The 25,276-nt window shown below is 48.2% G+C and overlaps 1 protein-coding gene across 1 annotated transcript in view; it reads right to left on the bottom strand.

Annotated features, from left to right (window-relative positions):
* Positions 1–359: 359 nt before the first annotated feature.
* CALB1 (calbindin 1) overlaps positions 360–25,276 on the bottom strand; it is a 191,518-nt gene continuing 166,601 nt past the window's right edge. The window contains exons 8-11 of the mRNA XM_085605305.1: positions 20,965–21,004; positions 6,176–6,229; positions 2,177–2,248; positions 360–1,803 (exon numbers count right to left, since the gene is read on the bottom strand). Of these exons, the coding sequence (XP_085461431.1) occupies positions 1,690–1,803; positions 2,177–2,248; positions 6,176–6,229; positions 20,965–21,004 (280 nt within the window). The 3' untranslated portion in view covers positions 360–1,689. The remainder of the gene's footprint in view (positions 1,804–2,176; positions 2,249–6,175; positions 6,230–20,964; positions 21,005–25,276) is intronic.

Genomic DNA, 25,276 nt, shown 5'->3' with positions numbered 1-25,276 from the left:
TCGGCGCTATATAAAAAAACCATACATTTACATTTACATTTGTATGGTAATATGCTTTGTGTTAAAAGCATAATATTTTCCTTCAAAGTCTCAATGAGAAACATCCATTTACCACTCTCTAGGTTTTCTCCATACCACTGCCTGTCTCTTCTCTTAAGACACCAGTCAGCCCAAGCCTCTGCCAGAGACCCTGCCTTAGAGCAGCTCTTTCAAAGCTCGCTTTACTTGATCCGGCCCCTTGTCTCCTGTTCCTCATCATGAAAGGCTTTTTTCTGCTGTAAGAATGCAGACGCAGCATGCAGTTTCGATTGTGTTACAGCACAAACACGCACATTTACACATTTACGAGACTGTTTTTTGGATAACATGTTTATTGCTTTCATCACAATTAAATATCGGAAGAATATAAACTAGACTGCAGACCTGCTGGCTACATAGCGGATGGTGAGAATACAGCAGTAACATGGGAAAGTCATGGGCTGTATAGAGTTGACGTACTCTGTTAGAGCGGTTATCACGATGCATGTATACAGGGTGCTGAAAGGTAGCCACCTCATTAGTGTAACTTGCCCACCTGACCAGTCACAGAATGAGCTTAGGCGTCTGTGTAACTCTGGAAACAATACTGGCAAAAGGCACTCATCACATCATATGTAGATGCCAGAAAGGTGAAGTCCTCAGTGGTAGCAGATATCACACTGGATGCAGACACCAGGCAGCTGATTAATGCCATGTATTGTTGTTTTCTAAAGCTGAAACAGATGTTTACTTCTTACAGTAGTGACAATATGTAACACATCCAAAAAACAGGGATCCACGTACCTAATGCAAGAAACACCTGCGAGTGTGGAGAAAAGGACTGAGGTGAGACTCGGAATGCACTCTCCAAAGGGCTGGCCCCACCCCAGGCAGAGTGGCTCTCATCAGTGATACCGAGGGAATCTGTGTCCCGCCTGCCAGTATTTGACACTGAGGGGGGGGGAGATGCTTCAGTGGTCTGCAAACTGGAAGCTAGAAGAGACCCGCGTGCAGCCACTCCCTTGGGAAGCAAGGCTCGAGATTTAAACCTATGGATTTCACCATTCCTCTCAGGGGTATCTTAAGGAGTGTCCCACCCTTTGTAGCTGGAGCCACTCTAGGATTATGTAAAACCATGGGGTGCACAGCTCTGTAAATGCACCAGTGTGAAGGTACCTAATTATGTAAAGTAAATACCAAAAACATAGTTAACATGTTGATCAATAGGAAGACTAACTCACAGTGCTGCGTTCAGGTTCCACTAGTGAACTCTAGGGTACAGGGTGGCTGTGAACTCCTTGCTTATCTGGACCATTTCAAAAACAGCCCTGGGAGGCCATACCTGGGAATGGTGCAGCTCAAGTGACATGTACGAGATGAACAATGTCGCTATTGTGTTTAAGAAAGCAAAAAAAGTAAAGTTTCTTTATTGAATATACAGAGTGGCCTATGTGCAGACATTCTTTTGTTTTCTCCTTATTGTTACAAAAACTGTACATTACAAACAGTATAGAAACAAACCAAAAAGAATTTTCCGCACACCCTGGCTACGTATCTCTATTTGCAATCAAATGTACAGATATAAAAAGAAAGCACAGCCCACTCCTCATAGTGCACAGTTGATGTGAAGCTACGGTTGAGTCCTCTGTTGGCGGACTTGAGTGCGCGTCCCTAGTCTTCGTCGGCGCAGAGGACCAGGGCCAGCTCTGTCCTGTAGAGCTTCCCTCCGTCGGACAGGGCCATGATGCTCTTCTTGTATGTAGGGATGCTGTTGCTGTCTAAATCCTATTTAAAGAACAGATCATTCTTGATAATCCATTTAAATTATACAAGTCAATGTGTACTTTGCCATATATAAAGGAAGCCAGCTAACAGTAAAAGCCCCCTAAAATTACAAATCTATCACCATTCGTACATATTTGCCATTTTTTTAATTATTCTGTGCCATTGTCTCAGTCGTGCAGCGCATCCCTGGTGTTATGTCGCCAATTAATGCAATTAGAGATTTACATCCACATAACTCCTGCTAAGACGTCTTAGAGCACTTCAGGAATTAGCGCCGGCTGCTCTATCTTTAGCTCCTTGTGTAAAAGGGTTAGATGTTTTAAATCTCATTTAGGCTGCAAATTGCCGCTCCAAAAATACCCTCACGCATTACCTTTTTGTTCTTCTCGCACAGATCTTTCAGCAGGGCGTCCAGCTCGTTTTCATCAATGTATCCATTGCCGTCCTGAGCAACGGGGGGAGAGAGAGAGAGAGGGGAGCTTTGAAGAAGGCTGCTTGGAGCTGTATGTCTTTTACTGCTCACATGTATTTCTGCTAAGTTTCTGACTTGTCCCGTTGTAAAGCTCATATGGAATTTATCAATAAAATCATTGGCACTTCTCCATCAGAGAACCTTTACCTGCCCCCCATGCTGAGGAGACACAGGGGAGTGTGTCGGGTGTGTGATGTGCCCTATTTTCTCTACTTACTGTCACATCAACACTGTGTCTCCTCACGTTTAATGAGGCAGAAGTAAACACGAAGCCCCTTTGTGTGCAATGTTTCTCTTAAATGTGGTGATACCGCATTACAGAATCCGAAGTCCATGCCCGACTCCAAGTACCAGCAAAATGTTGTTCTTAATTGTGTGTACACAAATGCAGTAAAACATGCACGTTATTCCACATTTGTGTGCAGATTGCCTCTATCCAGCGGCAAAACTATACCTCAGAACTGCAGTAACATTATCACAGTGAGGTATCCCCACTTGGCGAAGTGCTGACTTCTAAATGAGGGCCGCAGTGAGGTTCTATTTAATATAAAATGAATGTGTATGGATCAAAATCAGAAAACTTTCAAGTATAGAAGCTATAATACTTCTGTGACGAAGGATGATGTGCAGGAATTGTCAAATCAGGTACTTTAGAACAAGACCTTTGATGTAGGATACGTGTCCTGAGCATAGCACTGCGAGCCAGTCTTGGCTCCCACTCCTGTTTGTATGTGATTAATGGCAGATTTTCTTTTCCACCCCTTCTTTTTCACAGCTGGTGGTGCCCATTCAGATTTTTGACGAGTGACCTATTATTCAGCTCTAAGCTTTTTGCTTGCTTCTCCTAAAGTCTTTTAAAATTGAAATCCTCGGCTTATCTGCGCCCACAGCTCCGCTGCCATCCTCCACTTCTCTTATGCCCACATTCTGTTTCCTTTCTTGCAATTTCGGATACCACCAACTATGGAGATGTCAGAGGAACATACTGCCACGTTTAGAAATGGGGTTTGATGTTGTGGGGTGGGAGGCAATTTCCTGCTCATGTCACTTATGGGGCTACTTGACAGAAGTACTTTTGAAGACAGACAACCATCTATGGACTTTCCTTCGCAGCCCAAGATTAAAATTACACAGGCCATGATGTACAGTCTAATCAGAAAATATTGTGGAAATGGCTGGTCCATTGTCATCATTCACAGAATCTATGGTATTTTCAACAGGTTCAGAAATGTTGGGTACCAATCAGCAGAGACATATTTTTTTGGTCATAACTGCATATGTCCTCTGGCAACAAATGCCTCTTGATGATATGGCCGTTATTACTGTTGCAACTCCTAAACATCACCCTTCAAGTCAGAATCAAAACCAACGCACACAAAAGCAAAGAACTCTTCACCATCATCAAGGAATTCGCCAAACCCAACAACAAAACCACATACGTCCCACCCTCCCAAGACCTCTGCAACAGACTCAGCACCTACTTCCACCACAAGATCAAGAGGATCTATGACAACATCGACAACGAGGACCTCCCCAACGCACCAGCAACCTCCTCAACCGACGCCCCTGATAGACCCTGGTCAGCTGGACCCCACTCACCACGGACGACACCCTAATGACATGAAAAACATCAACTCTGGAGCACCATTGGACGCCTGCCCGCACCACATCTTCCACAGAGCTTCCCCCGCCATTGTACCCGAGCTACACCGAACCATCAACTGATCTCTCAAGACTGCCTCCTTCCACGACGACTGGAAACATGCTGAAATCAACCCACTCCTGAAGAAACCCTCTGTGGACCCGACAGGCCCATCTCCCTGCTCCCCTTCCCAGCCAAAGTCATCAAAAAAGCTGTTAACAACTAACATGCCAACTTAATCAAAATAAACTACATCTTGGACATCTCCCAATCCAGTTTCCGAAGCAATCACAGCACAGAGACTGCCCTCCTCGCCACCACTGACGTCCTCCGCTCCATCCTCAACCAGGGCGAAACCGCGGCCCTCATCCTCCTGGACCTCTCAGCAGCAATCAACGCCGTATCCCACTGCACTCTAAACACTGGACTTCACAATGCCGGCATCCACGAAAAGGCCCTCGACTGAATCTGATCCTTCCTCACGGGCAGAACACAATTGGGCAGACTTCCGCCATACCTCTTGGAACCAACAGAGATCAACTGCTGAGTGCCCAAGGGCTCCTCTCTCAGTCACACCCTCTTCAACGTCTACATGCCCCCTCGCCAACATAGTCAGGTACCACTGATTCAACATCGTCTCCTACGCTGATGACACACAGCTGATCCTCTCCCTCACCAACGAGCCCAACGTCACCAGGCACAACTTCCAAGAAGGGATGAAAGCCGTCGCCACCTGCATGAAGAACAGTTGCCTTAAGCTCAACTCAGATAAGACAGAATTCCTCATCCTGGGATCCTGCCCCTCTGCATGGAATGATACCTGGTGGCCTTCTTCGCTAGGAACTCCCCTCACCATGATGGACCACACACAAAACCTCTGCATCATACTAGACGCATAGCTCACTATGGACCCCCAGATCAACTCAGTAGCCTCGGCCTGTTTCAATACCCTCCACCTGCTGCGAAAGACCCTCAGATGGATCCCCACCAAATGCAGAAAGACCGCCACTCACATGCTCATCAGCAGCAGACTTGACTTTGGCAACACACTCTATGCTGGTGTTACCCAGAAAAACCTCTGCAAGCTCCAGAATGTACAGACTGCTGCAGCCAGACTGGTCCTCGACCTCCCCCGGCACAGCCACATCACTCAACACTACCGCAACTCTACTGGCTCCTGGCAGACAGAAGAATAACCTTCAAACTCCTTACCCATGCTTACAAGGCCCTCCACAATGCTGGACCAGCAAACCTGACCAGCCACCTCTTCTCCCACGCACCCAAAAAGACATCTCCGCTCAGCTCGCCCTGGCCACTGCCCCATGGATCCCCAAGACCAGAACTGGAGGAAAGTCTGTCTCCTTCCTTGCTGCCAATACCTGGATACCCTACCCCTCCACCTCAGACGATCTCCCATGCTACCCAGTTTAGGAAGGACCTCAAGACATGGCTCTTTGAATTATTCCAGCACTTAGACGGATCTACTCCCCACCTCTCCCCAGTGCCTTGAGACCCTCACGGGTGAGTAGCAGCACTGTACAAACCCTTGATTGATTGAAATTTCTCTGGGGATTAAAGAATGTCAGGGAAAACCAATATCTAGACATTTCCTTATCTATGGCGCAAAAGCCAGAAGGTTTAAAGTGGGATCCTCATTAGCTAGGAGGGCTGAATCAGTTTTATGGAAACAGTCCTCGAGTGCCCCGGTGCATTAACTCTGTCCCTCAAATTAATCAATACAAAGAGAACTACAAAATTCAGTGAGGGTCGAGGTTTATGATGACTTCATGTGAGACCCCGAAGGTCTACTGAGAAACTAGGAATTACAAGAGAGAATTAATAATTCTGTATCCAATTCTCCTGGTAGTTGCTAATTTTCCCCCAGTTTCGCCTGGAGATCTTGCCTGCTGTAAGTAGTCAACTCTCTTGGTGAAACACAGCATATCTGCAGTATTTCTGTGGATCTCATAATTATGATGGGATGGATAACTTTTTTTAACCTAGTCTATACAAATGAAAGGGTCACTGGGAACGTGGGACAAAATCGAGGCCCTCGTGAAGTTATTAAGTACAGCTGACATTCTCTTTGGTAACTAATATTTTGCTGAACTTTATGAGATGTCACCTTTTGGATTGCTACCCATGCAGTCACATTCCTGCCAGTTCACATTAACAAATAATTCGTACGTTTAAAAGGGTTACATTACAACTAAGAAACAAGAATTCTATAAGACTGAAGCAATTCCAAATGCACATACCTGGTCATATAGCTCAAAAGCTTTATTAAATTCTTTCCCACACATTTTGACTCCCTGCAGAAAAACACATGTAGAAGTGGTGTTAGAAAAACACTACTACGTTCTTTCATGAAATGGTGTCACAAAGTAACATTACTTTTTTTGTCAACTGATTACCAGTTGAAAAGACCCTCAAAGAACGTCTGGGTGAGTTACTAGCTGGTGTGCATTTTAAAAGCAGTTAAATATCTTAGCGCTTTGAACTGAAGCTTGTGTCAATGGATTCGTGTGAATATGCAGGTAATAGGAGAATAGTAAAACCGCAAACTCAAAAACAGCACGAGTCTAATTAACGTCTTAATTACTTACTGGTTATCTTCATTACTCTGAGTCCTGGTCTTCCTCAACACAGTCGTAGGTTCCTTTCCAGCCATATGTAAGAGAAAACCACTGAATACTCAAAGAAAAGCTGACTATTCAGACATTGGTAAGGATAGAATCCTGGTTTATGTCATACAGGAAGAGGTAGGCCAGGTCTGGTGGGTCAGCGGACTAATGCATCCACTCCAGGAACTTATGTTTGACTTCATGGTCACAGATTCAGATCCAGGCAGTTTTACTTAACCTTTCATTCTTCTGAGGCCGATAACATTAGTACCATTAATGTGGATAACCTCACATAGCTATTATTCACTGCCAAGATGTCCCAAGGGATGAGCGTGCACTTTAACAGTACTGGTTATATGTGTCGGGGTAGCTGCACAGAGGTCGTACCTGGTTGTGAGAAGCCTAGGGATGCCTTGTATTAATTTTTGGGTAAGATTCATAAAGTCTGCATATCCAGACATACTTCATCATGCATGAACTGGGACAGCAAGATGGACGAGAAGGCACTGCTTGTTAGAATATGCATCAATAACCTAACACTCACATGGCTTTTAGCTCATTTATGTGGGAGATCGATGTTGTGTCTGTTTAATCCCATGTTTCTTTTTTTGTATTTCCATTTCGAACCCAGTAAGCATTTAGACCTCTTGCTTTGTAGGAAAATACCATTTGGTTTGTGCAAATGGCATGCCTTTAAGGAAAGACCTGACAGGATTCAAGGCAGCTTCATTATTGAAACAAAGTGTTCGACCTGGCCCTTTTAGCAGGGCTATCCTCAAACATTTTGCCTTCCTCCTGTATTTTTCTGATCCTCCTTTTGTTGACTCTGGGCACTTTAGCACTAGTAATCACTGCTAATGTGCATGTGCTCTCTCCTTTAAACATGGTATGATTGGTTTACACTTGTTTAGCATATGTAATTTACTTGTAAGTCCTTTGTATAGTGGTATTTCATATACCCAGCACCTGTAAATTATATGCTACTAGTGGGTCTGCAGCGTTGCTTGCGCCACCCACAGAAATAGCCTTTCAAACCTGTCTCATGCCTGCTCCTGCAGGGCCTGCATGTCCAGTTTACTGCCACACTGAGTTGGCATTTAAAGTTACTTACCAAACCTGAAACTTCTCTCTTACTACATATAGGTCACTCCTAATGTAGGCCCTATGTGGCCATATGGGCATAGCGCTGTATTTGTAGAATGAAAGACATGTGGCTTTATTGTGTGGCATGTCCTGGTATCGACAACCACCTCCTTTTTTTTCTCACTACTGTAGGCCTACTCCTCACATAGAATCGCATTGAGAATTCTCTTGTATATGTTTGAGTGGTAATTCCTGATCTGAAAAGAGTTTTGTTGCTATGTTTGGTATGTTTGGAATAGTAGTGATAAATCCTGCTTATTGTTTTGGGTGGATTTTTCACTACTATTGCAGAAATGCCACTTTTAAAAAGAAGGCATTTCTCTGTGCTTATGACCTTATGCAGCCTGACTCCAATCCACATCTAGGCATGGTTGACAGCTACACGTTGTGCATATTTTACAGACAGACGTCAAATAGGGAGGGTTGGGTGTAATAGGGTAGCATCCATCTACATACTAAATGGTCTTCCTGGGTTGGGAGAGAGGGAGGCGGGGCACACTTACATTTGTATAGGCTGTGTCCTGACCTCACACAAAGGGCTGATTTACCCCCTGCTGTATGTCTGGAGCCTGGGCTGAGTATAAAGGGGGTGTTGTGAACTTCTAAAGTTTCTTTTGAAGTTCCACCAGATCAAAGACATTTTGAGTACAAGTGCAGGGGCTGTGACCCCATGTTTTTAGACACTGTGTGGGACTTGTAACCAGACGCTGCTGTATCTACATACTGCACCAGAGGATTGCTGTGCAGCCATTAAAACCACCACTTGGACGTTGTTTTGTTGTGCTGACCTGCTTGGCTACTAGAGAGACTTCCACTTTGCTGATAAAACCAGTGTGCTGGCCTACTGACTGCCTGTCTGCTTTTGTGCCCCCCAATTGTGTGACTGCCCAGAACTGGCCATGGGACTCTGAGTCTGGCCTCCACAGTCACCTGCAATTCCAGCATGGATAGTTCTTCATTGGGAATTGTTTGTTGCCCCAAAGAGAAGTGCGTGGTGAGTGCTTCCTTTCTCTCACTTCCCCTTGTGACAGCAAGCAGCACGTGTCAAGCGCAGTTGCCCCGGGAAGCTGGGATCTCTCAAGAAGAAGGGAACTTCACCCAGGCATGTTCGCTACTCGACAGAGAGGTCGCTCCACAGTGAGCACGCCCAAGTTTCTGCCCCACTGCACTGATTTGCCCATCTCCTAGCTGGGGGCGGGTGGACCTCTGGGTTTACTCAGAGTCCGCAAAGCAGCAGTCTTGTCACCGCCCGGGCCCAGCTGATTCCTGAGGGCACATCCGGCAGGTATTGTGGGCTTCCGCGTCTTTGATGGAGCACCGACATTACACAGCAAAGTGAGGGCGGCCGTAGCTGGTGGTAGTTCTTTGTGACTTGGGAGTCTGTCCCTTTTAGTCCTTTGGGAGGTTTTCCCGTTGCGGTCTTTAGCAGTGGTCTGAGAAGCTCCAGAGCAGTTATTCCTGGACTGAGCAAGGCTGCTGGGGTTTTACTTGGTGCGCGGTGGACCCAGCGCGGTCTCCCCACTGAGCCTTACAGTGTGGCACCTTCCCTTCGGTTGGACGTCAGAGCCAATGGATCTTGGTGGTAGGACGGAGTGAGTCCCAAACAGAGAACCAGATGGGAAGTCGTTTTTGGAAGAGTTCAAGGAGGGTGATAGTTCTGGGTAAGACTCTAGGAATAAGAGGACCCCTTTGGTATTCTAAGCCGTGGAACCTCCAAAAAGGTTGAGAATCTGAACCCCCAAAGGGTAGTGGCCCTATGGAGACTGAGCAGGAGGGGGGAAAATGACCAAGCAGGGACACCAGTAGAAGACTGGGGGCCCCGGAGATAGGGAGGCCCATGCTGGGTGCCAGGGAGCAGTGTCACCTTTAATTCCCTGTCCACTAAGTAGCTCATAGATAGACGGGAGGAGAGGGACCTGAGGATGCAACTGGTGCAGCTGGCTGTGTTGGAGAGACAGTCTGTGGTTGAAAGATTTTAGTTCAGGAGAGGATGGCAGAGGCAGAAAGGGTCTTTGCCAGAGAGAAACTAGCTCTTGAGGAAAAGATTAGCCCATGAAAGTAGTTTGAGAGTTCTTGACTCACCAGCACTGGTGGTCGGGTCCAGTGGTGGCAGCAATTGTGAATATAGTGTTAGGAACACCACCCACATACCCACAGACTTAGTGCCTAGATTTAAGGAGGGGGGTGACATATGTCAGTGGTTGCAGGAATATGAGGAAGCTCTGATAGTGTGCAGGATCCCTGAGGAGGATTGGGGGCGGGCCTGGGAAGTTATATTCCTGAGGATGGGAGGGATGCCCTACTGGCCCTAAGAAGGGAGTAACAGGCAGAGGTCCCCCCATTAAAGAAACGTTGATAAGGAGGAATGGATTCACCCCTGAAGTGTATAGGTTGAGGCTCAGGGGCAGTAAGAAACTGTCTCACCAGCATTGAGGGAATTTTGAGAGAATTGTTGAAAAGCACTAGAGGGATGGGTGAAGGGTAGGATAGCAAACAATTTTGAAGGGCTGTTCAATCTGATTGTCAGAGAGAACATGTTCCATTGTTGTTTTCCAGGGCTATGCTGACACCTGTTTGAGTGTACATTCTCTGACCACAGGGAGCTTACAAAGGAGTCAGGTCTCTGGGTGAGTGCCAGAGGGTCTGGAAATGCATTTGGGAGCGATCCTAAAGGGAGTGGCGCCGATTTCACTCAATCGAGGGAGATGGGGGAGGTTCACAAAAGCCCAAATAGGTCCCTGTGTAATGGCATGGCTACAGCGTCCCATGTCCCTTCTCATGGTAGGAGGAGAGGTGGGGGTGGGCAGAGGCCCAGGATGCCCAAAACTCAGTCACAGAGCCTGGATAGTTCCCAAAGGGAGCACCAGGAGGGGGGCCAGCTCTGTACCAGGAGACTGTCCGCTGACGGGGACCCAATAGTGCCAAGAGAACTTTGGGGTAGTGGCTGTCACAAGCATCCCAACAGTTCTGGTGTCTGGCAGTATCAACCCCATTTCTAATACAGAGATTTGTAAAGTTCAACTGTACTGCTTTCTGAAGAGCAGAAACTTAGGCCTGATTAAAAAAATATTCATAAATCTGCCCCTGCAGTTCACAAAACCGTTTGCTCTTGCTCTCTAATTAAAAGCTTCCAAACTGGAAGTGCCTATTCCCAGAATACAGCATGAGCAGGGTGATACTCTGCAGCAATGGTTGGAGCCGTCTGCCTGCTGGACTCCCCATGACTTGAAGCATTTTGGATCAGTTCCTTGTGGCTGGCTGGGGAGCCCAGCTCCTTTGAATCTGGAGAAGTAATTTATTGAACATCACTTCTTGTAGAAACACACTCAAATAGGCACCCTGTAATAGTGTGGGTGGACACATGCAAAGACAAATATATGATTGGCGAACTTGGTATCAAGGGAGAGCTCAGTCAGCAATAGAAAATTTATTTAAAAATAGGTGAGCCTTAAAGCTGACTTTAATTGTGGGAGAGAAGGTGTGGCCTCCGGTAAGTAGACCAAAGTGCTTCAATGAAGTATCTAAGCAGGCTGAAGGGTCAACATCTGGAAAGATAAAATGGTTTTAGAGTAGCATTAGGGGTTAGACTTGGTGTACAAGGTTCTGAGAGGTTGTGCATTTAGTTAGTATTTGTGTGAGCTATAGAAGACCTGAGTTATAGAATACTTTTCTTAGCAAAATTAGAAGCTTGTTGATGGCTCGGTCCTCCATGGAGAAGCAGTCAGGTTCTTGACTATAATGAGTGATAGTTGAAGGTGGTAGATGTGGTGGCATTTATGCTCTTGTTCAATGGACATTGTTTCTACAAAGGTGGACTTGTATTACTACTGTTACAGTCATTGATATTTCTCTTTACAAGGTTGTTCATCGGAAATGGGCTGTGTAGAAAGGAAGGTGGAGCATTTTGCACTGCAGTGGCTAATAGGAGCGAATCAAGCAGCATACTAGGTAAATCAGGAAGTTTCAGGGCTGAGCCTTAAGGGGCTCAAATCACTAGCAGCAGGGAGTGAGGAACAACAAATGACGAGAGTAATGATATGAGAGGCAGGATAAGGGCATATTACATCACCCTGAGGTTAGCAAACTTGTTATACCCAGGGAGTGATCAACAGTATCAAACAGTGCAGGCACGACTAAGAAAAAGAGAGGATAGGCAAGTGATGAACTGAAAAGCATGCATGACTGCTAACTCAATTTAATGACAAACTCAGCTACCAGAGTGAAGGGTGCTGAGAGAAGAGTTGTATCACCTTTTGGAGAACACGGGAAGCTATAATAATAGCTGTCAGAGAGTGAGGAGTGGTCAGTGGTAGGTTTATTTTAGCAATCGTAGGATTAGAAGCTTTGCAGGTATGATTTATATAGACGGTATTGAATAAGGGGGTGTGTGGGTTAGACATATCACTGGAAGGTTTTGTTGTCTGCAGTATAGTTTTTGTGGGGGGGAATGGGGAAGAAAGAGGTGCATTAAGCAGCAAACAAAAGATGAGACAGTCAGAAGGTTTTTAAGACTAAATAGGAATGTTTTAGAGAAAGAAAGGGCGTAAATATAGGCAGCAATGAGGCAGAAGTAGACAGTGAGTCAGGACTGGACTTTGTACAATTGAGAAGGATACATTAATGGTAAAGAGGCGATGACTCGGAGAACTGATTGTTCAGCGCTGACAAATGCAGTGATCTGAAGGCTATGACTTGAAATCCGGGCAAGTAAGACTCAGCTTTCCATCCTTCTGAGGTCAGTAATCTGAGTTCCATAAAGTGGTTAAAATGTACAGCTGTGATTTACAGCACTTAGAAACAGTGGAAGTGCAGGTAGAAGTGCTGTGTAAAATAAAGTTATAACTTCAGAAGAGTAGATGGGTTGGTTTGATAGAGGTTGCATGCAGGGATCAGATATTAGTATGATGCAGCAGTATAAGTGATCAGTGTAGGAATAGTAACTCTCAATTTGTATGTCACAGGTTCTAGGGCTTCTAGTTTTCTGCTGCCATTGAAAGCTTTTGTGCATAAGTATTTTGAGTAAGTCGATGGCGGGTCGATCTGGGTTTTAGAAGAAGGAACTGAGGTGGGAAGCATGCGAGGGCACTGTGCAAGTTGAATGCAGACTGAATGTTGTCTTTGAAACTATGACAGGAGGTTCAATTAAGGAGTGCTTTGGGTTTGGCCCTGGTATGTCAGAATTGAGCTGGGAGTAAATGTTTGAACTTTCACCAGTTAAAGTAGTGAAGTCTCTGTGACCTGCTGCAGTGCAGCTCGAACATGGAAAGGGTGATCAAGAAGAAGAGGGCCGACGGAGGAGGAGCCTAGCGCGCAACCTAGATGGCCGCGTAGGTGCGAGGCTCCCGAGGACCTCCGCGACCTCCTGCATAAATCCTGACAGAATCCTGTCCCAGATGAGGGAACTGTATTTGTGAGCCCGAGCAGAGGTGACGCCCGTTTTCCGTTTTTAAATCGGACCTCGGACACCGTCAGGAGCATCGATTGAGGTTTGCGGCCTTCTCCACACCGGCCCCCCGTACTGGAGTTGTGGGGCGATCCGGACACAAAGTGAACAACAGCGGCGGGCAAGGCTGGGTGACTCGCGTACCCCGCACTTTCACTTTCGCTTTTGCGCCCTCCTTGCTGCCAGGCGAGGTTGGGTTGCGGGGCGGTGTGCGGTGGTGTGGTCTCGCTGGGGTGCCCTGCCGGTCCGCCAGCTGCGGTCCGTCCTGCGGAGCGGTGGTCGCTCCCCCCTGGACCCCTTGAACTGGATTGTCGGCCCCCCGTTTCTTGAGGAGATTGACTCGTCTTGGGGATTGAAACTATGTCCACAAAACAAGATGGCGATCGGGCTAAGATAAAATCGACCCGCCGTGGCGCGGCCCAGCAATCCAACAGTATGGACCGCTACACCCTCCAGAAGGGATCCCCAGAGGCACCGCGTAAGTCCCCTACGGGCCCGACTGATGCTTCCGCTCTGCCCACGGACCTGACCCTCCGAGACGTCATGGGTGCCATCGCCGAGATGAAGGCCTCGGTGGACCAGCGCTTCGACACTCTGGCGCAGAAGATTGACTCGGTCCTCGTGGACGTGGGCCTCGTGAGGGCTGATTTGTCTAAAACCAACGACCGGGTCGACTCTTTGGCCCACTCTACCACGGGCCTCACAACGGACGTAGCGGCCCTCCAACAGGAGGTGCGCAGGCTTGGCCAGGCGAGCGCCCTGATGAATCGTCGGCTGGAGGATTCCGAGGGTCGGGCCCGGAGGAACAACGTCCGCATTATCGGGGTGCCGGAGGGACGCGAGGCGGAGGCAGCGGATCTATTTGTCGAGGACCTGGTTCTCACCCATCTCCAGCCTCGGGGGCTGAGTAAATTCTTTGCAGTGGAGCGTGCCCACAGGGTCCCCGGGGGTAGGCCTAAGGTTGGAGCCCCTCCGAGGCCTCTCATCGCCCGGATCTTCAATTTTCGGGACAGAGACGCTATCCTACAGACTTCCAGGCTACAAGGGCCGGTCAAACTTGACAATATGGACATCAATTTCTATCCTGACTTCACTCCGGCAGTCCAAAAGCAGAGACTGAGCTTTCTCGGTGTTAAACGTCGCCTAAGGGACCTGAATCTCAAATATGCGATGCTTTTTCCAGCCAAGCTGAGAGTGGAGGTGGATGGCCACACGCACTTTTTTGATCGACCCGAAGTGGCCGGGGACTGGCTAGACACTTTGCCTGGAGATCGGGACCGGGGCGGTGGGGGGGGTGCGGTTGGTGGGGAGGGCCCGCCGGATCAGGACTGAGGGACTAATGGTAGGCCTTGCTCTGGACTGCGTTGTTGTCATTATTGACTGTTAGGGTAAGTTCCCCTCCTGTGGAGGTCGTGTGGGGTCTCTTGGGGGATCTCCCTCCTCCTCTGGGGGACTAGTTAGTTTTCTTATCTATGGGGCGACAGGCACACTGCACTTTGGGGGGGCTGTTTGGGCTCATGCAGGGGTGCAGGGTGGGGGGAGTTCTGTTGGGTTGGGTGGGTTGGGGTGGGGTGTGGTTCGTTTCTACCGCAAGGCAAACCCGTTATTGTATTGTTGTTTTTGAGATGCTCTGGGGGGGACAAATGATGGCTTCGTTATGTGATGGGGGGTAGGGATTTGACTTTGTTGTCCTGGATTGTTAACGGACTGGGTGATAGGATCAAGCGGGGTGTGGTCCTGCAGTATTTGAAACGGATTTCGCCTGATGTGGTCTTTCTGCAGGAGACACACCTTATTGGTAACTCCTTTTGTGCCATGAATCGCCGTGGCTTTCGCTTGGTGGCCCACTCGGGCTTCACATCAGGCTCGCGGGGGGTGGGCATCATGATCAAGACCTCGCTCCCGCTAGAAATAGACGAGGTGCGCCATGATGAGAGGGGACGCTACACTGTCTTGGTGGGGAGGATGGAGGGCAGGGTAGTTGTCTTTGTCTCTGTGTACGTCCCACCGGGGCTACAGTCCACCACCTTTGCAGATCTGGGACGCCTCCTTCTTGACCTCCCGGGGGGGCTTCTGGTGGTTGGGGGGGACTTCAATGCGGTGGCTTCTGGGACTATGGATCGTCATCCCCCTAGGGACCTCCCCCGGGCACAGGCGTGGTTAGCGGGCCTTTTGGACACACTGGGATTGGTGGACTGCTGGCGTTTAAAGCATCCCACCCAGCTGCAGTACACCTTCCATTCGGGTGCCCATGGTAGCCTCTCGCGGCTTGATTATGTCCTTGTCCCTGCGGCCTATGCTGGGAGGGTGGGAGAGGTGCGCCATCTGGCGCGGGGTATCTCAGATCATTCCCCGCTCCTGTTGCACTTGGGTGTCTTCCCGAGGGGAGAGGGCAGGGTAGCCCCAATCAATGCTTGGTACCTGCGTGACCCCACTATTCGCGCTGACCTGATTAAATCATTGCAACGGTATTTTGAGGAGAATGTGGGGTCCGTTCCGTCGGCTATCTCCCTGTGGGAAGCCTTTAAAACAGTTCTCAGAGGGGAGGCCCTCTCCTTTATCTCCCATGCCCGCAGACGCGCACAGGAGGAGGTGACCCGGGTGGAGGCCGAAATTACTGAATTGGAGGGCGATCTGGGGAGTGGGGTGACTGACGCGGCGCTGCATGTTCTACACCTTAAACAGGCGGCCTATAGGGCCCTCGTCACGGAGGCGGCCAGGGGCCTTAGCAGAGAGCAACAGGGGCGACTGTATGATGTGGGTGATAAGGCTGGCAAACTGATTGCGTGGTTGGATAAGAAGGAGAGAGCTAGTCGTGTGGTCCCGCTGATTGAGAGGATGGATGGTATACGAATTACTGAGCCGGAAGGCATTGTTTCTTGCTTCGCGGATTATTTCCGCGAGGTATATTCTCCGGTCTCTCCCTGCTCGGAGGAGGACTCCCATGCCCTGCTGCGGGACATCGCGCTGCCCTCGCTTTCAGTGGAGGACAGGGATTCGTTGGATGCCGCTCCCACCTCGGATGAAATCGCCCTCGCCATACGCTCGGTCGCCTCGGGCAAGGCCATGGGCCCGAATGGCCTTCCTATCGAATTGTATAAGCTGCGACCGGATGTACTGGCACCTCACCTCCGTGCGATGTTCCTTGCGGCCCACTCGCGGGGCTCCCTCCCGCCGGACCAGCGTCTAGCTACCATCGTGGTTATCCACAAGGAGGGGAGACCGCGAGACCGGGTTACATCCTATCGGCCGATCTCGCTCTTGAATGCGGAGCCTAAAATCCTCGCCAAGGTGCTTGCCAACCGGCTGGTCGGCGTGGTGGGCGATCTGGTCCACCAAGACCAGTCCGGCTTCATTCCCCATCGCAACACGGCTCTTAACTTGCGGCGCTTGCACGGGGTGCTCGCGCGTGTTCCATTCGTGCGGGAGCCGGCCATCTTGGCGTCCTTGGACGCCACCATGGCGTTTGACACGCTCGAGTGGCCGTACATCTGGGCGATGTTGGCGAAATTTGGATTTGGCCCGGGATTCATCAGCTGGGTCAAATTGTTGTACTCTGACCCATTGGCGCAGGTGGTGGTGAATGGTCGAGTCTCGGCCCCATTCGTGCTGGGACGGGGCACGCGACAGGGTTGCCCCCTGTCGCCGCTCCTGTTTGCACTGGCCTTGGAACCCCTGGCGGAGTGGCTGCGGTGGCACCCTTCTATCCGTGGTCTCCGTTGGACCCCTGAGTATGAGGACCGCGTGTCCCTCTACGCCGACGACATCCTGTTGTACTTAGCCTCCCCGCGTAAATCACTGATTGTCCTGGTCGATGTTCTGCGCTCCTTCGGCCGTAACTCAGGTCTTGTCATCAACTGGGCTAAATCCTGTATCTATGTGCTTTCCGGGGAGGCTCCTGTTCTCCCGCGGGGCTGCTCGATCCAGATTGCCTCGCAGGGGTTTCGTTACCTGGGCGTCTATATTACGCTGGACCCGGTGGCCCGCTACGAGCGGAATTTGCTTCCCCCCCTCCAGCGCTTGAAGGAGGACGTCGCGCGCTGGCGGCGCTTGCCGCTCTCACCGCTCGGCCGGGCGGCATTGTTCAAGATGATGTCCTTGCCGCGCTTTTTGTATGCTCTCCAGAACTCGATGGATCTGGTCCCGGCGCGTTACTTCCGTGAGGTGGAGAGTTTGCAGCGCCGCCTGTTCTGGGACGGGAGGCCGCGTATAGCCCTGGCAAAGTTGACGCTCCCGTGGTATAACGGAGGGATTGCCCTCCCGGATATTAAGCGGTATTACTGGGCCTCCCAATTAGCTGCAATTAATCATGGCCTTTACGGGCCCGCCTTAAACCCGGCATTTGAAATGGACAAGATGCTCCTGCCCGGTGGCGATTATAATCGAGCGCTCTACACTAGCTTGCCCGATTCCCGCCTTACGGGACCCACGCGTGTCATGGTGCGAGTATGGCACGCGGCCAATGCAGCTATGGGATGGAAGGACCGTTTGACCCGGGCGTCACCGTTGTATGCGTCTGAGAGGTTGGGCTCTCTATGGACCTCGAGGGGCTTCGATAGGTGGGACACGATAGGCATTAGTACAGTGGGGGACCTCTGGACGAGGGGAGGATTCAAAACATTTGAGACACTGCAGGCGGAGTTTCAGCTGCAGGGCAGTGAATACTTTCGATACCTGCAGGTCCGTCACGCTCTGGGTTCAGTCTTCCCAGACGTGGCCGCCATCCCGGAATCCTCCCCATTGGAGGATAGAGTGCTAGATGGCCACGTTCCGGACAGCACGATCTCCCTCATCTACAAGAAGTTGATTAATGACCGCTCGGGCTTACTGACTGGGCTCCGCGAGGCTTGGGTTGCCGATGGGTTGGAGCTGGACGACGAGGACTGGATTTCCGCGGTGGCCTCCCCGAAGGAGGTGGCCATCCCGGCTCGCCTTCGCTTCGTCCAGCTTAAGATACTTCACCGGGTGTACATGACGGGGCCAGGGCTTCTGCGTATGGGCTATGCCGAGGATGGACTGTGTAGGCGTGGGTGCGGTGCATTGGCGACTTTTTTACATATTCTGTGGGAATGTCCGAGGGTGGAGCGATTCTGGCGTGGTGTGCATGAGGTCCTGCGAGCGGTCATGCATGTCGTGCTGGTGCCTGAAGCAAGGAGATGCCTGCTGAATGTGTGGGAACCAACCGACTACTCGGTTCCACAGACGCGATGGGTGACGCTGGGTTATATGATCGCTAAACGTGACATCGCTCAACTGTGGGGATCCCAGAGGCCCCCGGCAGTGTCGGCCTGGAAAGAACACATGGATTGGTGCATGTTCCGAGAGAAAGTGGTGTATGTGGCGCGGGGTAAGCCTGGGGCGTGGCTGAAGGTGTGGGGCCCCTGGAACGCCTACCGCGGGGGTATTTGCGAGCCGCCATTGTTGCCTCCCGCTTCACCAGCTCCGTCCCCCTAGATGACCCCCTCCCCCAATCCCGGGCACAGTGTTTTCCCAGTCCCGGACCTATTTCCCTTCCCCTCCTTCGATTTTAGTGTAGGGTTGGGGTCCCCCCATTTGAGGAGCCTATGTTGTCACTCTTGTTCTCGGGTTGCCTTGCGGGTGTGGTTTTATGTTGTTAGTGTTGTATAAAACGAAACCGTATTGTGGGCTCAGAGTCATGTGGCCCACGTTGTTGATACCTCCTGCTAGCGTCTCTGTAACGCCAAGTGCCTTATTGTATATATGTCACTAATTGCTGTCACTTTAGCGGCCGGCCGGAAGGTTGTAGGCCCATACCTGTATATATTCGAGATTGTAATAAACGGTTTCAAAAAAAAAAAAAAAAAAAAAAAAAAGAAGAAGAGGGCCGCAATTTTACAACCTCTGTTGGTGTCGATACCTTTGCATTTGGCTGCATTGTTCTTTATTAATTGGTTACTGGAGATCTGCCACCTTGTCCGACTACTACATCACTTCAAAATCACCAGATATGACTGTAATGCTGTGGGGATAGGAAATGGCAGGGAAGCCAAATACTGGATCTTAGCTTATATGTGGGGATTTGCTAGCAGCACTTAATCAAAGATCTTCTTGGCTGCAAAGGCACTTGTGGACCTGTTAGAGGCAGTCCTCTATGGGTCAATCATGAGTGCCCAAAGTTTGGTGCATTAACTTGACCCCACATTTACCAATAACAGGGGTACCCATAACTTCAGGGTGCAGAAGAGTTTACGGGAATTACTAGAGGGACCCTGAATGTCTACTGAGAAATAAATAGTTACAGGGAGAATCTGCAATGTGGAGATCTGACACCTTATCTGACCACCTGCTCCGAGCTTAGTAAGACCAATGCTTACTTCCTGGGATCTTTTTGAAGAATTACCCCAATTATGTGTTAATAACCGAGTGTACAAATTTGCAGGTCCCTCTGTGCAAAATCTGGCAAAAAGGTGTTTTTTTTCTGTTGAGCTTTCCTTTTTTTCTTTTTGCAAAGACTGGCAGTTACAACTGTGCAGTAACTAAGATTACTTTTTGGGACTGTTCTGCCACACTTTACTCAACAACAGCCGATCCCTGTAAGTGCCATGAGTGCTTACTGAAAGCAACACTTGGGCGGTGGCCAGTGACATTCTCCTGGAATCATTACTTGACATACTACCTTTAGTGTTCAGATGAGAAAAGTTTGAAGGTATCCCTAAAAGATTGACTCAGCATGAGGATAACTTTTCCACCAGCCCCAATCTCTGGAAGATATCAGCAAACCTCCCCTGAATGAGAACTGAATCTCATGTCTTTACCACAGGTTTACTTTTGGCATTTTTGTGCACACATTTCTAGTTTATAAAGATTATATATATGTGTGCGTGTATATGTGTGTATATGTATATTTATATTTCTCCTTGTTGGCTTGTGTCATGTCCGCGTGCTCCAGTTCGCTGTCGGTACTCAGTCAGTGGCCTAAAGTGCCCAATCTCCTCCTCACATCCTAAGGAAGAACAGGACCTCATGGAAGTTGTACATTGCAGTATATTTATAAAAAATATAACAGGGAACAATGTCCATGCATTGCGCCCACGAAACAGCCTTGCTCACGACATTGTACGCCATATTGCTCATCTTTTTTATATCATTATCATGTAAACACAAACAACATACTTTTACCAGGTACAAAAGTTACTACACAACAGCAATCTTGAAGCCGGATATAAATTGCGATTCATGCACGGGTTGCCATGTACACTCAATTATTTCCAATGCCTCTCTAATATTAGCCACAAACAGTGAAACACCAATTGAAACACAATAAATAAAAATACATTTTACAGTAAACTCAGTGAACTTTTCTGATATTCAAAATAATTGAGTGTACATGGATTGATATATGGGAACCAATGGAGCAATCGCATTGGTGTGAATCCCTCTAACTTCAAACTGGAGACCCATATCTAGGTTATCAGCTAGTTTGATATTATTAGCGATGAAGATATATTCCATCTTGTTTGGGTTTAGACACCCACCAGATACCTTTGCTCCTCCCGAAAGCGCTATACAAACACCTGGTTGATTGATTGAATTCTGGATGATTCAAAGGTATTCAGGGTTGTGGTAGAGGAGTAGAGGTTTGACAAAGTCTACTTCCCTCAAATGGTTTCCTGATCCAATAGAGGATGACTGCAGGTGACATGGGCTACACAACGCATGGCGGTGACATCGCAAACATATCATTGCATTTTATATGAGTACTCACATTACTGTGGCTTGGCGTTTCAGTTCGAACAGTCAAATGCCCTAATGTGTCACAAACAAAATACTCATTTACTAGACTTCAGATTTTCAGTGACAATATATGGGCACATACCTGAAATTTAAGAAGGAAGTTTTCTTGCACTGGTAGTAACCTTAAGAGTGAACATGAAAATAAATATATTAACAGCCATGAATCTTTAAAAAACAGTGTACCAAAACAAATGTACAAGCCTGCTTGACCGAGAGGATTTACCCTGTTTGCTCAAACATACAAAACAATGCTAGTTAACTACAATTCCTTATTGGTGTGGGGATCGCACGTGAATGCCCAGGCGCTGGTTGATTTACAGACAGTAATGTCTTCCATGCAAATGGTTTTTCATCCACTTAAATTTGAGTGCGTTACTCTGTCTAGTGGGTGTTTTAAATTAAAGGAAGCATGTTAGTAACTTGTTATAAAAGGTGAATACAGAAATCTTACAACTGTATATATCGATCTGCCAATCTAGTGTTGCTTGGTTGCTGGAAGTAATCCACTTTGTCCTTTGTAATACGCTCATTGTTCACCTTTGCATGTGGTTTTCTGCCACTTGCCACGAATGTTGTGGTGTTTTCGTGAACTGGAGGAGACTCTGAGGTTTCTGTTTCTGCTGATTGGAATCCTTGGTACAGTGCTATATGCTACTAGACTCTGCTTTGCATGAAACCACGCAATCATGAATCAAGATTACTTCCTGCTATAAGAGGGAACCTCTTAGCATCGCTCAGTGAGGTCCTTACTCCATGATGTCACAAATATGTTGCTCCATTCATGCAGTCTTAGGTTAAAGATCCTCGAAGAGCAAGTGGTGACCAGGCGTGAGGGCTGCAAGGTTATGTATAGGCTAGTTCGGGCCAATGTATCAAAGGATGATCTTTTGACTTTGCAAGTGCTTGTTGCCGATGATGTAAGTCATCGGCAAAAAGAAATAAAACTGCTGTTGCCGATGTTGAACAGTATCTGCAGAAACAAAAGTGCCAGCATTGCTGCCCCAGTGTGATGATGTATACCCCTCACCACACATGCACACGTAAGCCTCCTGGCACTGCAGCGCCAGGTTTGTTTTTTTAACTTTTAATATACTGTTTCAAGAAAATAAACCGCCCCTTAAGAAACTGCAGCTGCTGGGCCCTCTGAAAAAATGCATAATAACTTTCAAAAAAAGATGGGAAGGGCAGAGGAGCAACAGAAGGGGTAAGCAAGGTTAGCACGTACAAGTGGGTGGGTAGCAAAGTAGGTGGGGTAGAAGAAAAAATCTGAGCGGTACAAGATGGGACATGGGAAGCAGCAGACGAGCTGGGGTGGAGTAACATGAAGAGTGGGCAGGGGAGGGAATAGTCAAGCACAAAAAAGTAAAGAGTGGCCTTGAGGAGCCCGAATGTAAAAAGAAGCAAGCATTTGTAATGCAAATTGGTCAAGCATTTTTGAGAGTTAGAGTAGTCTTTGACCCATGTGTTTTCAATTGGAGTGGATGTATGTGGTGTGGAGTGGAATTGTGTAGGTTGGATTGGAATTGTTAGTTTGGGAATTGTGTGGTGTGGTGTGGATTTGTGTAGTGGAATTATGTGGCCGGGTGTGTAGTGGAAACGTGGATAGTAATTATGTGTTATTGAGTGTACTGGAATTATGTGGAGTAGGATTGTGTGTCATAGAGTGTGATTATGTGGAATGGCATTTTGTGTGCTGGAGTGGTATGTTGCGGAGTTTAGTTATATATTGATTACATTTAATACATTGCAGCGCCAGCCCAACGACGAGCAAGCCCAATGAAGAAGCATGCCACCTTCGGGTGGGTGAGGGAACTTGCTCATATGAGCGCATGCTCCAGTGACTAAATTCAGTCCCAACTGAGAGTCTGCCATAGCCAGTGGGGAACAGTATACCAGCCGCTTCACTGTCTGTAATAGTAGCCAGTTCTGTGATGCCAGAACTGATTTAATGTGGCTGACTTTTCTAGTTTTTGAGAAGAGTGTGGCTTCTGTGTTAAGAACTTCTTTTACTTGTGCAATGCAGGTTTTAGTAAAGCCGTTAAATAGAGCACTGCTGTGTTTGATTCTTAATATGACTTGACCGTGATAGTCTCCAAGTTCTTTAAATCAGATTTGGGAGAAGATATCTGCCATTGTGTATGAATCTTAGGTCCTGGTGGGTGATTTTAGCTGTTTAATAGCTCTGTTGAAAAGCTACCTAGTATCTATGACCATAGAGGACTTATTGATCAAAGGTAGGATCATAGCCAACACCTCCGTTGCTCGATAGAGGTTGCCTATAGCTTCTTCAGGGCTGTAACAAAAGTCAAGTGGCAGTCGAGAAGGGGAATGGAACGAGAAAAAAAACATAAACAAAAAGCTGTCTCATACCCACCTAAGCTATACTTTTTGGGAAAAGGTGTCTTGCGTGCTGGGGGCACTTCTAACTACAAACATTCAATACGTGAGTGGAGTTATTATCTAGACTGAGAAATCTTCACATTATAGTACTGTGTCAGGTTGTCTGCTCTGTAAAACACACTCTCTAGTGAAAATGTTACTTCATTGAAACGATGGCGCAGACGGTGTCTTTACATACTTGACTAATAACACCCACAAGGATAAATACACTGACAACACTCACTGGTCAGACACTGAAGATGTGTTAAACATGTATGGTGTTGGAATTGTATGGAATGCTTTCTGAGTGTCTCCAGGCCTGCATGCAACGTTTTGCAAACAGACCTTCTGAACATTTTAAAAGTACTAGAGAAAATTTTGACCACGATCCCAAAGCGACTTCACAACTTTTAACTGTGTACAGAACGACCTTCCCGCACTCAGTGGTGGATAAATCTGGCATTCTCCACAGACAATGCGACTAGAATATTCTTCCCAGTCCTAGGCATGTTTTAGCACTGTGTCCGGCTGGGAGAAGAGACTTGCACCTCTGCCGAGGACCTTTCACACTAGTTCTCTCCACATAGCATCGTTTGCAATTGATCTATCTGGTGCAGCCTTGCTCTGAAGCAACCACCAAAATGAAAACATTTCCAACACATGGCCACACAGTCTGCTGTTTTGAAAGAACATGATATGAAAAACACACCACTCGAGGCTCACCATTTTGCCCTTTATAAGTGCAGTCGGTTTGCCTGCATGTCTTATCTGTAATCCTGGTGGTGAAAGGCCACTTCCTGTGTTGTGTCACGAGCTGGGATTAGAGATCGGACACAGCTCAGCTTTCAGCCAAGGCCAGCATTCTGCCTGGATACATAAGGATTGAATCAAGCGCTACGTTTGGACTGTTTACACATGAAGGGCATGCTCCTACCTGCGTCATCCGGAGGCAAAGGTTGGAATCCTTCGAGTCCCCCCAGCCTTGTCTAGAGGGTCTCTGCGGTCGTACTGAACGACGCGTGATTGCGCAGTGGTGACATCGACACCGAACAGTCCCATAGATATCAGCTACGGTCAGTGGCGTAGCTAGAGCTTGTGGCGCCCGGGGCTATCCCTCAGATTGCCGCCCCGGTGCGGGGGGGGGGGGGGGTTGGGGGGGGGGAGAAAGGACAGCACGCACTTGAAAGAGGTCCGAGAGACACGTAGCATCGCCGCTAATAGTTACCTCGATCATGCAAGTTACATGCACATACATGACACGGTCCAGGGCTACACAGTTGAATACACCAGTGACTGGCAGTACAAAGGAGGACACACAGACTGCATGATCTATCTGGGGACTCAGAAAAACCACATGCGACATCTATCAGAAAGCTGCGTGAACGATTACCTGGTAATCACCTCAGCACAATGTAAACATGCACATACATGACACTGTTCGGGGATCCGTCATTTACAGCTGACAATAAATGACCAAACATCATGGTCCCCCCCCATTAAAGCAGTGGGGACGTGCACAAACGTGATGTGCTCTGAGGACCCAGAGCCAACTTAACAGTGTCGAAGCCTGTAATTCTTTATCTTTCAAAAACAGCAAATTAATTATTCACAGGGAATGACTCACTGTGTGCCCTTAGAACTAAACTCAGCACAAAGGGGTCAGTCAGCTCCACAACCTTGCCAACACAGACCAGATACAAAGCCCGCTCTGGTGGCCTAAAGGCAACAACCAGGGATCACGCCCTGTCATTACTTCTAAGCAGCAGCAACCAACTCCCTGGGACCCAAAGCCAGCTTGTAATAGTGCCTCTCTCTTTCAGAGCAGCCTCAGCACACACATGGTGCACAGCCTACTCAGGGGGCCCAAAGCTAAAATACAGGGAGTGGAGACACATTGTCATCACAATCCTTAAACACAGCTGTGGGGGCCATGGGAATATGTTCAACCCTATCCAGGGACTCCGTGAATAATCAGAAGAAACAAGAAACATTACATTTTTCTGCGGTTTTGTTTT

This window comes from Triturus cristatus, chromosome 5_1 (genome assembly GCF_964204655.1).
Source record: "Triturus cristatus chromosome 5_1, aTriCri1.1, whole genome shotgun sequence".
Lineage (NCBI taxonomy): Eukaryota > Metazoa > Chordata > Amphibia > Caudata > Salamandridae > Triturus > Triturus cristatus.
The sequence above is the reverse complement of the archived record's forward strand: the minus strand, read 5'-3'. Positions and strand labels throughout refer to the sequence as shown.